Here is an 11,791-nt window from a genome sequence, read left to right on the forward strand (position 1 = left end):
AAAATAAAGTAAAATAAAATAAAATAAAATAAAATATTACCATAGCGATGATGATAATAGTAATGTTAATAATGGGACATGGCAGGAGCCCTAGAGGCGGGGGGGAGGGGCGCCCCCGCGGCGGGCGCGCGCGCGCCGTGCAGCGGGGCGGGGCGGGGCGGCGGGGGGGGGCTGGGGGGAGCCGGGGGGGGGCGGGGGCCGCCTTCCCCTGCAAAACAAAAGGGAGCGGAGCGGCGGCGGCCCGGAGGGACGGTGCGGGGCTCCTGTGCGTCCTGCGCGACTCGCCGGTGGGTTTGCGTGGGGCGGGGGCACGGCGGGTTTTGCGTGGGGGTGGGGGGCGGGCTGGCCGGCTCGTAGCGCGGCCCGGGGGGTGCAGGGGGTCCGACGGGGCAGCGGCTCCGTGAGTGGGTGCTCGCGTGGGTGGCCTGTGGGAGGGGAAGGGGGTTTATAACCTGCTAAGGGGAGGTGGTGGCGGCGGGGGGGGGGGGGGGGGTGGGGCGCGGCTCCATCCCGGCCCGGGGCAGCAGGTGCCCCTCGGCGGGCTCGGAGACCCCCAGCCGCACTGGGCACCCCACGGGAGGGGGTTTCGGTGTGTACCGAGACCCCTGCTGCAGGGGTGGGGTCCCGCCGGGTGGGTCCCCTTCCACTGACAGTTCCCTCCCCAGGGTGAGCCGTGGCCCACCCGTGTGGCGCTGCTGCCATGTCCCGCCGCAGCCAGCGCCTCGTCACCACGCGCTATTACCCCGGGGACGACGATGCCACAACCAGCAGCAGCAGCTCCCTGCTGGGGGGCCAGCAGCTCCCCTTCAAAGAGACCACCAGCAGGTTAGTGGGGCGCAGGGGTGGGGGTCCCCTCTCCCAGACGTGGCCGGGCGCTCTGTCCCCCACCATGGACCGGGCACCTTCACCTTCCCGGAGCGGGGCATCAGGGCAGGAGGGAGCAAGACGGCAAGCTCGCTGCGTTTCGGCATGGCCGCCTTGGCGCTGGCTGCTTCCCCACGCCAGCAAAAGCCCCGTGCCCCTCGCCCGTGGCACCTCCGCGTCCTCCCCACCGTGCCCCGGCACGGGAGGCCGCCGTGGGCGGCTGCGTGCCTCCTCTCAGCCGTGGCCGCCTCCAGCTTGATGGCGGGAGGGAGGCGAGCGGCGGGCCGGAAAACCGCAGCGGTGCGAGCGGAAGTGGTGCCGGCAGCTGCCTCGGGACAGGCAGCGGGGCCTTTCGCAAAGCAGCGGTTGCAGCCTCTGAAACCTGCCGCCATTTGGCATGGCGGGGCGGGGGGGGTGCAGAGGGAAGTGATGCCGGTGGAGGGAGTGGGGTAAATTCCCCGTTTCTCCTCCACAGGTGCAGCGTGATTATCACGCCCATCCCACCATAACCACACATGGCTGATGAGCTTGTTCTTGCCCCTGGCAGGACGATCAGAAGGAAATCGAGCAGCACAAAGCGCCTCTCTCCTGCTCCCAGCACCCAAACCTCCTACTACAGCGAGTCCATGATGAGCGAGTCCTACCTGGGGGGCAGCCGGGGCCTCGCTGCCCTGGGCAGCTCCGTGCTAGATGATGCCCTGGACAGCACCATGTACTGGGGTGAGCCTTCCCTCCTTCCTGTGGCAGCTGGCGACCTCCCTGGGCACCAGGGGGGTGTTGGGGCAGACCCCCAGGCTGCCTCATGGGGTTGTCCCCGTGGGGGTGGAGGTGGGTGGTTTTTCATGGCGACTCTGTGTTTTGGGGGCAGGTGGGGAGCTCTCTGCCAGGAGGAGAAGAGGTACAGGGGACACTGAGTCCAGTAAGATCAACGGGTTGCTGGAGAGCAAGACATATGACACCTACGCCTCTTCGTCTGGATATTCCTCGGAAGATGACTACGCTGGTAGGGATGCACTGGCCTCTTCGTGGTGGCAGGGATGCTGGGGGCGATGTCCCCAAGGGGACCAGCCCAGCGCCTGGGTGTTCCCAGGGTGAAGCCAGCCCCCCCTGCATGCCATCACCTGTGCAAAGCCTTCGCCCTGGGCGACGCACAGGGTTGCAGGCTGTGTTTGGTGGCTTACTGCCTCATTTCTTCCTTTCCAGGTCACTTATATTCAGGCCAGAGTAGCTCTGAATCAGGGCTGAGGACTGCAGCCTCCCGGGTGGGCTCCTTCCTCTGGCAGGTGCTCACCTCCCCAGGTGAGTGGAGGGCTGGCGGGGGGGTTTCTAGCCACACCTTTCTTCCCTGCCAGCATCTCCACTCCCCATGTGCCATGTGTGCTGTTCCCTGATCAGGTGGAGGGGTTTTATTCCCCTGTGGGAGCATCCTCAGGGACGGAGGGGATGTCTGTGCCGGGACTCCACCTGAGGCTCGGTTTCTCTCCTGGCAGTTCGGTTCGTGGGGTGGCTGTTCTCGGGGCTGGCAGCTGCCTGGCACCACCTCACCGGTGCGGCTCCCCGCCTGGGTGGCATCCCCTTCTCCAGGTAAGCATGGTGGCAGGACACCGGGATGAGGGAGGTGGGGGGAAAACCCACCAGACCCCAGAGAGGGGGTGCCCTGCAGAGCCTGGCACACATAGGGTGGGTGTCTGGTGTCAAAGCCCGGCTGGGCTTTGCTTTCCCTCTGGCCCCCATCCAGAGGAGCGCTGCCATGGGGGAAGGTGGCCGCAGTTCTACAGGCACCTCTTTCTTCTCTGTGCTCCAGGCGCTACCCGTGGCTGAAGAGGTCCCTGCTTCTGCTGCTATTCCTCCTGCTCCTCGCTGCTGCCGCCTATGGTGAGTCAGCCTGAGTCGATCTGTTGCCCTGAGATCAGTGCAGAGCATCCCACTGCCGTGCCCAGGGGATGGGATGGGGTGGCCCCAAGCTCAGTGCTCATGGCTCCTGGTACCCTGGTGCATCTGCACACCTGTGCTGGGGCCTCCTGGTAATCCCAAGTGATGCTGATGGCTGAGCCTCTGCACGTCCACCCTGTCCCCTGCTGTGGCCCGTTACTGGCTTGCTGTTTTAACCACCTTGTTCCCCTGCATGCCCAGGAGCTTGGTACTTTTACCCATATGGGCTGTCGACGCTCAGCCTCCCTGCCTTCCCGTGGTGGGGAGTTGGAAAGTCATCTTCCTCCCACGTGCCTGGGGCAGGGGACCTGACCACGCTGGACCAGGTAAGCCTTGGCAAAGGCATGGTGGTGGTGGCCCGGTTGGGGTGGGTGCCTTGCAAGGAGAGCCAGGACAGCGTAGTCCATGGCTGAAGGAGCCCTTCCAGGGGATGGGGAAGGGGTGGAGGGTGGGGTAGATGGTGCCTTCACGCTGGTGGAAATGGCTCTCCCAGTTTGTGGCCCTCTTGCTCTTGGGGTGCCCCAGGGATAGAGCAGGGGGAACATCTGCACTCTCCTGGGAAGCAGCAGATGAATAAGATGCCACTGACTCTGGGGACAGAGTGGCCTGGGTCCCCTTTCACAGGTGTCCCTGTGGCCCCCTGTGGGTCCCCACCTCCCTGGGGGGCTGCATCACATCCTGCGTTTGTCACCACAGGGGCAGCAGGGGGAGCACCGGCTCCTGGCTCGCTTTCAGGCCCTGGAGAAGCGCTTTGAGGCGCTGGAAGCTGAGATGTCTCGGTGGGAGCTGCGGCAGGGAGCGGCAGTGGTGGCGGCGGGGGGAGAGCTGCCCCCAGGGGACATCCTGGCACTGCTGGAGGGGCTGGTGAACCGCCGGGATGCGGGGCTGAAGGAGCATCTCCGCACTGACATGACCAGCCATCTCCAGGTGAGGGGTGTGGGGAGCGCAGAGGGAGATGGGGGCACGTGGGGCCGGAGCTCTGATGTTCCTCCCTGTTCCTCATCCTGCAGGGCGAGCTGGATGCCCTCCGAGCCCAGGTGCAGAGGGATTTAGATGGGCGCCTGGGGAAGATGGCGCAAACCTCTCAGGTAAGGGGATAAGCACGTGGTGGTACCTGGGCAGGACGACATCACCACTAGCATCACAGGTCTCACCTGTTCCCCTTCTTCTCCTGGCAGGAGACGGAGGCACGCTTGCAGAGGCTGAAGTTGGAGTGGCAGAGGTAACCGTGGCTGTCTGGGCAGAGCCGTCACTATGTTAGGGGCAAGCAAGTAGCAGGGTGAAATCCTCACAGTGAGGCTTAGGAGGGGTTTCTAGGTCTGTTTTGCTCGGGGCAAGGGAGAGGTTGAGAGATACCCATATATCCATCTCTCCAAGATTGTATGTTGGCAAGAAAGTGCCCTGGCTGGCAGCAGGGCTCAGAGAACATTGCAGCAAATGACCTTCACCACCGTAACTTCGCTTCACCGTGGGGAATGTGGCCCTTCAGCTGAGGGTCTAGCGGGGCATGCTTTCCCATGGGATGCGGTAGAAGAGGTCGTTGCCACAGGAATTAAAACCATTTGGGGTGGGAGATGGGGTTGAGCATAGGCAATGGGGGATGAACCCCCTCCCCCAGTTTGCAGAGGGCAGCTGGGACTGTTGGCGCAAGATTTTGTTGCTTTTCTTTTGGCACAGCTCAGTGCAGGAGGGCCTGCGAGGGAGCTTCCAGCAGGAGGTGGGCAAGTTGGAGCAGGAGGTGGCAGCGCTGAAGAGGGAGCTGGCAGGCCTCAAATCGGACCAGGAGGTGATGGGGAAGCACATGGAGGGAATGCTGGAGCAGCTGAAGGCGATGCGGGCTGATGTGAGTCCCCAGTCCCCACCCAGTTCGGCAGAGGGAGATGCCGAGGTTCACTGTGGCGGGACTGAGCTCTGGCCCCACCGTTTCAGGTGGAAGCACAGTTCCCAGCGTGGATCAGTCGGTTCCTGTCACAGTCCCGGCGGGATGGTGCCGCTGGCCTCATCCTCCAGCAGGAAGACTTGCAAGCGGAGCTCCAGGCCCTGGAGCGCAAGATTCTGGCCAAAGTTTTGGAGGACCGGAGGTTGTCGGCACGGGATGCTCAGGCCGGTATTGGAGTGGCCCTGCGGCAAGGGGGGACCACAGGGGTAACGGAGGAGGTGAGTGTGTACTGGCCTGAGCCCCAGGGACATGATGGTGACCACAGGTGTGGGATTGGGGGCTCTGCCCCATTACGTGTGGGGAGGGGCCAGCACATGTGCCTGGCAGATGGGAGAGCCGTGGGGACAGCCCTTACAGCTGGGACACTGATGCTGGGCTCACATCCCACACGGCAAGAGCGTCCCTGAAACTCCTCCATCCCTCCTCTCCCACCAGCCTCCCCTGGGCTGTGCTTATGTCCTTGTCTTGTCCTGGAAGGAGTCACAGGTGGTGATAATCTGCATGCCTGTGGGGCTCTTGCTGTCTAAAACCCAAGTTTCTGTTTGTGCATCTTTCACCCAGAAGGTGGGGCAGGTGCCAGCAAGGCTTCCATAGGTTGAGCATCTTGCTTACTCCCGTCCTTCAGCAGCGCTGCTGAGTCATTTGGGGCAAAGCATTTCAGCAGAATGACACCAGGGGAAAAAATGAGCCTGCTTGCTTTGGAAAGAGTTGTTAGCAATTCCCTGTGGAGGTGGCAGAGGGGAGGGATCAAGCTGGAATTAGGACTCCCCACAGTCTGCACCAGCTTCGTGCACACCATAAAGTTTAGACCCACAGTGGTGTGCTGTAGGGTCCCAGCTCCTGGGGCTGGGTTTGGCTCCAGAATGATGCTCTAGATGGCTCTACCTTTTCTGGATAGGTGGAGCTTCCATCGATCCTGCAGGATGGGGCAGGAGGGACTGGCAGATGATGCTGGGGGAGGACTGGGTGGGCTGTCAGGTTGTGTCTGGTACCTGCTGGGGGATACCTTTCCCCCCCTGGGGCCAGCCCCTCTTTTGGGATGGGGATGGGCAAGCCCAGTGTGCCTGGATACTACCCCTTCATTGCACAGCTCCTTTCATCTGGGGTATTTTTAGCAACCTCTAACGTGGCTTCCCAGCCAAATGCGTGTCCTCTCATTTTTGCCATGGTGATTCATCCCCCGGCTGTTTTGTGGGAAGGTCCTTGTGCCCTCTCTGTCCCTGCAGGGTGGAGGCGGCTGGGGGACAGGACACCCGCCCCAGCTCTTCATCCCTCTTGTGCCCTCTGTTCCTGCCACAGCAAGTGCATCTCATTGTGGGTCAAGCTCTGAAGCGCTACAGTGAGGACCGCGTGGGGATGGTCGACTATGCTCTGGAGTCAGCAGGTAGGCGGTGGTGGGCTCTCACCCTCCCTGGGACAAGCCAGCCATCCTGGAGAGGGATGTCATGGGGCTTACCTGCTGCTGTCCCCTCTCTGCCCCAGGGGCCAGCGTCATCAACACCCGCTGCTCGGAGACCTACGAGACACGGACGGCACTGCTGAGCTTGTTCGGCATCCCCCTGTGGTACCAGTCGCAGTCCCCCCGTGTCATCCTGCAGGTGGGCGCCCCTGGGGCAAGACCCCACCAAAGGGGGAGATAGGATGGTCCTTGTGTGGGCTTGGTGGGTTTTATTGGGTTCTCACTGTTGCTCCAAGCAAGTGTCCAGGCTGATGTCGGGGGGGGGGTGGGGTTGAAAATAGCACTGATGGTGATAACCTTGCTTGTGTCTCGCTCCCACACTCATAGCCAGATGTCAACCCTGGGAACTGCTGGGCATTTCGTGGGTCCCAGGGCTTTGCTGTCATCCGCCTCTCTGGCATCATCCGTCCCACGGCCGTAACGCTGGAGCACATCCCAAAAGCCCTGTCACCTCAGGGGACCATCCCCAGTGCCCCCAAGGACTTTGCTGTCTATGTGAGTGCCCTCACCTGGACCTGAGGGAGGAGTGGGGGGACACAGTGGGAGGGTGCCATGGTGGAAGGTGTGGGAGGGGAGGGCTAGTGAGTCCCCATACCTGGCTGTGGGGTGCTCTGGGGGATTGGTCTTATCCTGAAGAGGAGGAAGAAGCAGTACTGGGGGGAAGAGTGGGAGCACTAGGCTTCAGGAAGGGTTGGGGAGTGGGGGGACACAACACTGGGCGAGAGGGGATTGAGAAGGTGTAACTTTCCGGTCTTCCCCCCACCCTCCCTCCCCACTGGCCCCTGGCCCCATTTGTTTCTTTTGGCCTGGAAGAGCAGGAGTGGGGGCCAAGTACACTTGTGTCTCCATCTCCCTCTTCTGACCTGGGTGTGCTCACCGCCTCCGGTTCTCCCTCTCTGACCACCCCTGGTTCTCCCTTTCTGCTTCCCTGCCCCTCCATAGGGCTTGAAGGAGGAGAGAGAGGAGGAGGGCCTTCTCCTTGGGCAGTTCACCTACAACCATGACGGTGACCCCATCCAAACATTTTACTTGGAGGTAAGTGCTTTGCCCTTGGAGCACTCAACCCCGAGAAGAAAATGGAGCCCTTAGGGTCTCTGAGCCCTCAAGAGCTCATGTTTTTCTTTCCCCCTCTCCCCAAGGGTGACGCTGTGGGCACGTACCAGCTGGTGGAGCTCCGGGTGCTGAGCAATTGGGGACACCCCGAATACACCTGCATCTACCGCTTCCGTGTGCATGGGGAGCCGGCGCACTGAGCCCCAGCTCCTGCACGGGATGAGGATGCTGCCGGGCTGACAGCAGGAGAGGATTTGTCTGGTTCACTGCTTCGCACGTAGAAATCCTGGGATGCGCCAGCAGCCACCCTGGGAAGCTGCTCCCCTCTGGGGAGGAGAAGAGCTGGTGTTTAAGGGGTGAGGCTTTCACTCTTCCAAGGACTGGGGTGGTGAGGCAAGAGCATCCCATGTCCGTCCTAGCGCAGCCTGGCTTGTTTTCAGTGAGTGTTGGACATTTTAACTTTTTAAGCTAATTTTTAATCGGGTCTGCGCAGCCCCTCGTCCCCATTGCCCTGCACCTCTTTGATGGCACGCCTAGCATTGCCAGGGCTTGGGAAGGGGGTATGTAATTTTGCAATGTGCTTCACGCGGGCTTGGGCGCGATAACAGCGTACGGGACCGTGGTGACCGGCTCGGTGCCGCCAGAGTAGGTGGGAGCCACTGGTTGTGGCCACTGAGACTCTCCCCTTCATGTGGGGGTCATTTCTCCTGCCTTGGCCTTGGTTTAGGTAAAGATCTCCAGACCTCCACTGCTGGGCTGGCAAAGGGGAAATGAGACAGTATTAATGAAGTATTAACATAAAACTAATGGTTTGGGGCAGCAGGAGGGGAGAAATTTGGCACGTGTTGGTGGCAGAGCCTGCCCCGGTGCTGCTGTCTGTCTGCTTGAGCCCTCCTGCCGCTGGTGGCTGTGTTGGGTCTTGGCGATGCCGTTGGCCGCCCCTGGCTGGCTCGCTCCCCCATGTTAAGCTTGATGCTATTGAAAACTCCTGTTGCCTGCTTCCCCTTTTGGTTTGTTCTGTGGGGTTTTTGTTTTGTTTTGTTTTTTTTAAGGGGGATGGGGAAGGGGGTTATTTTCCAGTTGGGGTGTTGGGGGACTTTTTTTTGTAGTAACAAAGGAAGAAATACTTTTTCCATGCAATTTCTACTTAACCGGAGAATGTTATGCCGGGCCGCTCAAGCGAGTGGCTTAGACACAGAGAGGGCTAGAGCTTCGTTTAGTTGGAGAATAGCGTGTGCAGTAGGATAAGCTAGAGTAAGATGAACAGAGCTGTTTAAAATAAGGGTTGTTGGTAGCTGGACCTGGGAGACAAGGTCCTCTGTGGACTGCTGCTTGGTGGGGTGGCCAGAGGCACTCCTGCCCTCCTTGCTCGAGAGATGTCCTCCAAGACTGCAACATGTGGCTGCAGCCTCTTGCCCGCAACTGCATCTGTATATGGGTGACTGGAGCGAGTGGGTGATGCTGCCCCAGTGCTCTGCACGACTCTTTGTGCCTCAGCTGTCTTCTGCGTGGGAGATGGGGCAATCCCCAGGGCTTGCAGGTGCCAGCGTGCTTCTGCGCCTTGGGGAGCAATAGGTCCTCCCCCTGCTTGTGGTGCTCAGGGCTGCTTCTGTCACTTCGTGGTCCCCGATGGCAGATGGCTGGTGCAGGCTGACCTCCTTTCTGTTGGAAGGGCTCCCTTTCCCTCCTGCCTTGTCCTCACTGGCATTGCTTGGTTCCCTGAGCCCTGGCTGCAGAGGACCGTGGCAGAGCAGGATGGGGAGTTCTGCCAGCAGCGGGCATGTAGATCCTGCCTGTACCTATGGTGTGATGGGAACTGTCGCAGGGGACCGCAGGAAGGATGCACAGGGACCTTCCCCAGGCTGACAAGCGCTGGGGCCATCTGGCCACTCCACCTCCTGGCTGCCTGCATCATGCTTAGTTTGGCTTATGTTCTTGGGTGGCGTTTACAGCCTCCACATTTGTCTTATGTTTCATTGAAAGAAAATCTAAAGGGCTCATGTTTAGTGTTTCAGCCCTATATGATGTTGGTATCATCCCTCCCCCAACACCATGAGCACTAGGGGAACACCATGAATTGATTCACATTCTGGTCTTCTCGGCTTGAAGCGCTGTAGGGCAAGAGGCATAGAGGGGGGGGAAAGGGCTGAAGAAGCATCTCCCTTCAGCATGCCCTGTTGTGTGTCAGGCAGAAGCACTAAGCCCTGGTCCCCTTGTTCCAGCTCGAGGGGATAAGGATGATGGTATCACATCCCTTCTGGAGGAGTCTCCATGCTCCAAGCAAGGGAAGGGAGCCTGAAAGGCACAGCTCCATCTAACAGGTTAAAATTATGCCATGGAGCCCCCTGCAGAGCTGGGAGGCCTTGTTGCTGGGCCTGCAGCCAGATCCAGTGACGATAAATTCTCTCCTATATTGCGCATAGTCTTAATTCTTGGCATCCACAGCCAAAGTTATTTTAAACTTGTCTACAGCTGCCTGCTTGCCTTGGAGTCATGTCTGTGAGTGCCCTGTGCACATGGGGTTGTGCTTTTATGAATGCCTAGCCCTGTCCTGGGCTTGGCAGAGCAGTTCCTGTATTTAACTGAATGATAAAGAGAAAGCAGAGATGAAGCTCACCCCCTTCCTCAGGCATTCTCTGGCTGCTGGAGCAAATGCCATAACCATGAGGCTGGAAAGCCCCTTTTCTTATGTCCCTTCTGGCTCCCTGGTCTCTGGATTGGGCTGTCAGTGTCTTTGCCCAAGAAAAAATGATTTCACAGTAAATCAGGCATGCTGGTGAGAGGTGGGAAAGGGGGACCTCTTTCCCTGAGAATGGAGTTGGAGTGGGGTCTCTGCTCCTCCCATGGGACTGTTAACCGGTGGCTGTGGGGCAGGGAGAATTTGGCTTTAACAGGACAAGCTTGCCCTGTCCTTTGGAGACGAAAGTCTCTGCTCGCCTGAGGTAAAACCCGACAGAGACACCAGTGAGCGGTCACCCTGGGGGTTTATGCCCTTCTCTAGGGATAGTGCTGGTTTTGGAGGCCTCACCGTGCTGACTGTGTGAGAAGCCCCAGGAAGGCATGCTGAGGCTACATCTGGTTTTTCAGCCCCCAAATTCTGCATCGGTGCTGAGCTGCAGCCCAAGAACCTGTACCAGTGCATGGTCAGCTGCCTCTCACCAGCAGCAGCTTGTAGGATTTCTGCAACTGTCCTGAGCTGCAAAGATAAAAAGGGCACATAAAACTCCTGCTTGAGCGTGTCCATCTCTGCCTGGGGGTATTTCATCTTAGTGCTGATGCAGAAGACGAGCCTGGTGAGGCAGGAGAAATGTGAAACAGCTGTCAGAGCAGATTTCCCTTACTTACTCCATTTCCCTCCTCTATGCTCCCTCCTTCTTTATTTGCCCTACATGTGTTACAAATTAGTCCTGCAGAAACAGATGGTTACAGGCAGGAGATGAGGTTGTACTTGATGCTGTAGCCTGTTGCAAATGCTGCACTGTTTTGTTCGTTTTATTTTTTTCATCAACAGGTTGTAATTTATGCCTATGCAAGAAAAAAAAAATACCAAGACAAATAAATTATATCAAAACTGCTGTGAGTGTTTTGGGTGTTTTGCAGGTGAATTTGAAAGTGGGAATTATGCACAGCTAGTAGACAAAGCTATTCTTGTAGCTGCTGCTCTTTTATGTATTCTCATGGCAAATCCTTTTTTCCCAGTCTGATATACAAAGTGTAGGGTCAGCAGTTTTCACCTTGTTATCAAGCAGGCTCTGGGCTGCAAATACTGCTTGAAGCAATGCTGAAGACAAGACTTACTCTTAAAAACTCAAATTCCTTGGGACTTTGAGTAGTCTGTGACAGACCATGGCTGTGGGCTTGGTCCATCCTGCAGCGACCTCCAAGCCACCCCTGGGCATCAGTCCATCCTCTGCCTTATCACGGGCCTGAGCCTGGCTTGGCCCTGAGCAGGGGCAAATAAGACTGGGGCAGCAGGGAGGGCAAGGACAAAGCCTGACACAAACCACACTTAAGGGTAGCTGCAGGTTCCTTTCTTTTCCTTAACATGGGCTGTAAATTACTCAGGCTGCTATGAGTAAGTAGAAAGGAAATATTTAGTTGTCCTCATGCTGAGGACGCTAACCTAGCGCCTACAGAAAGGTTGAAAAAAGATAAATTAGACTGTCTGGAGCTTGAGGAGGGTCACACCAAGTACCTGCTTCACCAGGATGGGCTCAGGAGGCAGGCTTGTGAGGAGTGCCCATGCAGCTCCTTGCAGAAGGCCACCCTAGGGCAAGGGTTGTTCTCTGCTGGCCCTGGATCTGCCCTTGCTGCTTTCCCCTGGGAGCGAGGGAGGCTGGGCACTCAGTGTCCCAGCTGGGGGAGGGGGACTGACAGAAAAAGTGATATGGACAACTGGGAAAGGATGGGGTATTGGGTGCTCAGGACCCAAGGGCTCAAGCATAGGCATGAGCAGAGGGGGGGGGCAGACCTCCAGCAGCATCGCCACTCCCCAGAGGCGTCCATAGTGCTGCTACTTCAGGAGTAAAGGGGCTGGGTGGGCC

General features: G+C 58.7%; 1 protein-coding gene across 2 annotated transcripts; it reads left to right on the forward strand.

Moving 5' to 3' along the window:
* Positions 1-182: 182 nt before the first annotated feature.
* On the forward strand, positions 183-10,822 carry SUN2 (Sad1 and UNC84 domain containing 2). 2 transcript variants are annotated; one of them, XM_064454290.1, is made up of 18 exons: positions 183-287; positions 666-825; positions 1,412-1,584; positions 1,733-1,867; positions 2,068-2,163; positions 2,355-2,448; positions 2,669-2,739; positions 2,998-3,122; positions 3,493-3,723; positions 3,807-3,884; positions 3,975-4,018; positions 4,474-4,639; positions 4,726-4,953; positions 6,035-6,119; positions 6,218-6,333; positions 6,522-6,689; positions 7,137-7,229; positions 7,334-10,822. In XM_064454290.1, exons 2-18 carry the CDS (start codon positions 701-703, stop codon positions 7,445-7,447), a joined length of 2,142 nt encoding a protein of 713 aa, XP_064310360.1. In that variant the 5' UTR covers positions 183-287; positions 666-700; the 3' UTR covers positions 7,448-10,822. The 2 variants fall into 2 exon arrangements, with proteins under 2 accessions (XP_064310360.1, XP_064310366.1); XM_064454296.1 differs by lacking the exon at positions 183-287 and adding an exon at positions 371-400.
* Positions 10,823-11,791: the final 969 nt, after the last annotated feature.

Source organism: Phalacrocorax carbo, chromosome 1 (assembly GCF_963921805.1).
Source record: "Phalacrocorax carbo chromosome 1, bPhaCar2.1, whole genome shotgun sequence".
Taxonomy (NCBI): Eukaryota; Metazoa; Chordata; class Aves; order Suliformes; family Phalacrocoracidae; genus Phalacrocorax; species Phalacrocorax carbo.

Excerpts from the sequence above, each read along its gene's own strand:
- SUN2 (XM_064454290.1), top strand. The coding sequence starts at position 701 with ATGTCCCGCCGCAGCCAGCGCCTCGTCACCACGCGCTATTACCCCGGG. Across the intron at positions 6,690-7,136 it reads CCAAGGACTTTGCTGTCTAT|GGCTTGAAGGAGGAGAGAGA; the intron begins GTGAGTGCCCTC and ends GCCCCTCCATAG. Across the intron at positions 7,230-7,333 it reads TCCAAACATTTTACTTGGAG|GGTGACGCTGTGGGCACGTA; the intron begins GTAAGTGCTTTG and ends CCTCTCCCCAAG.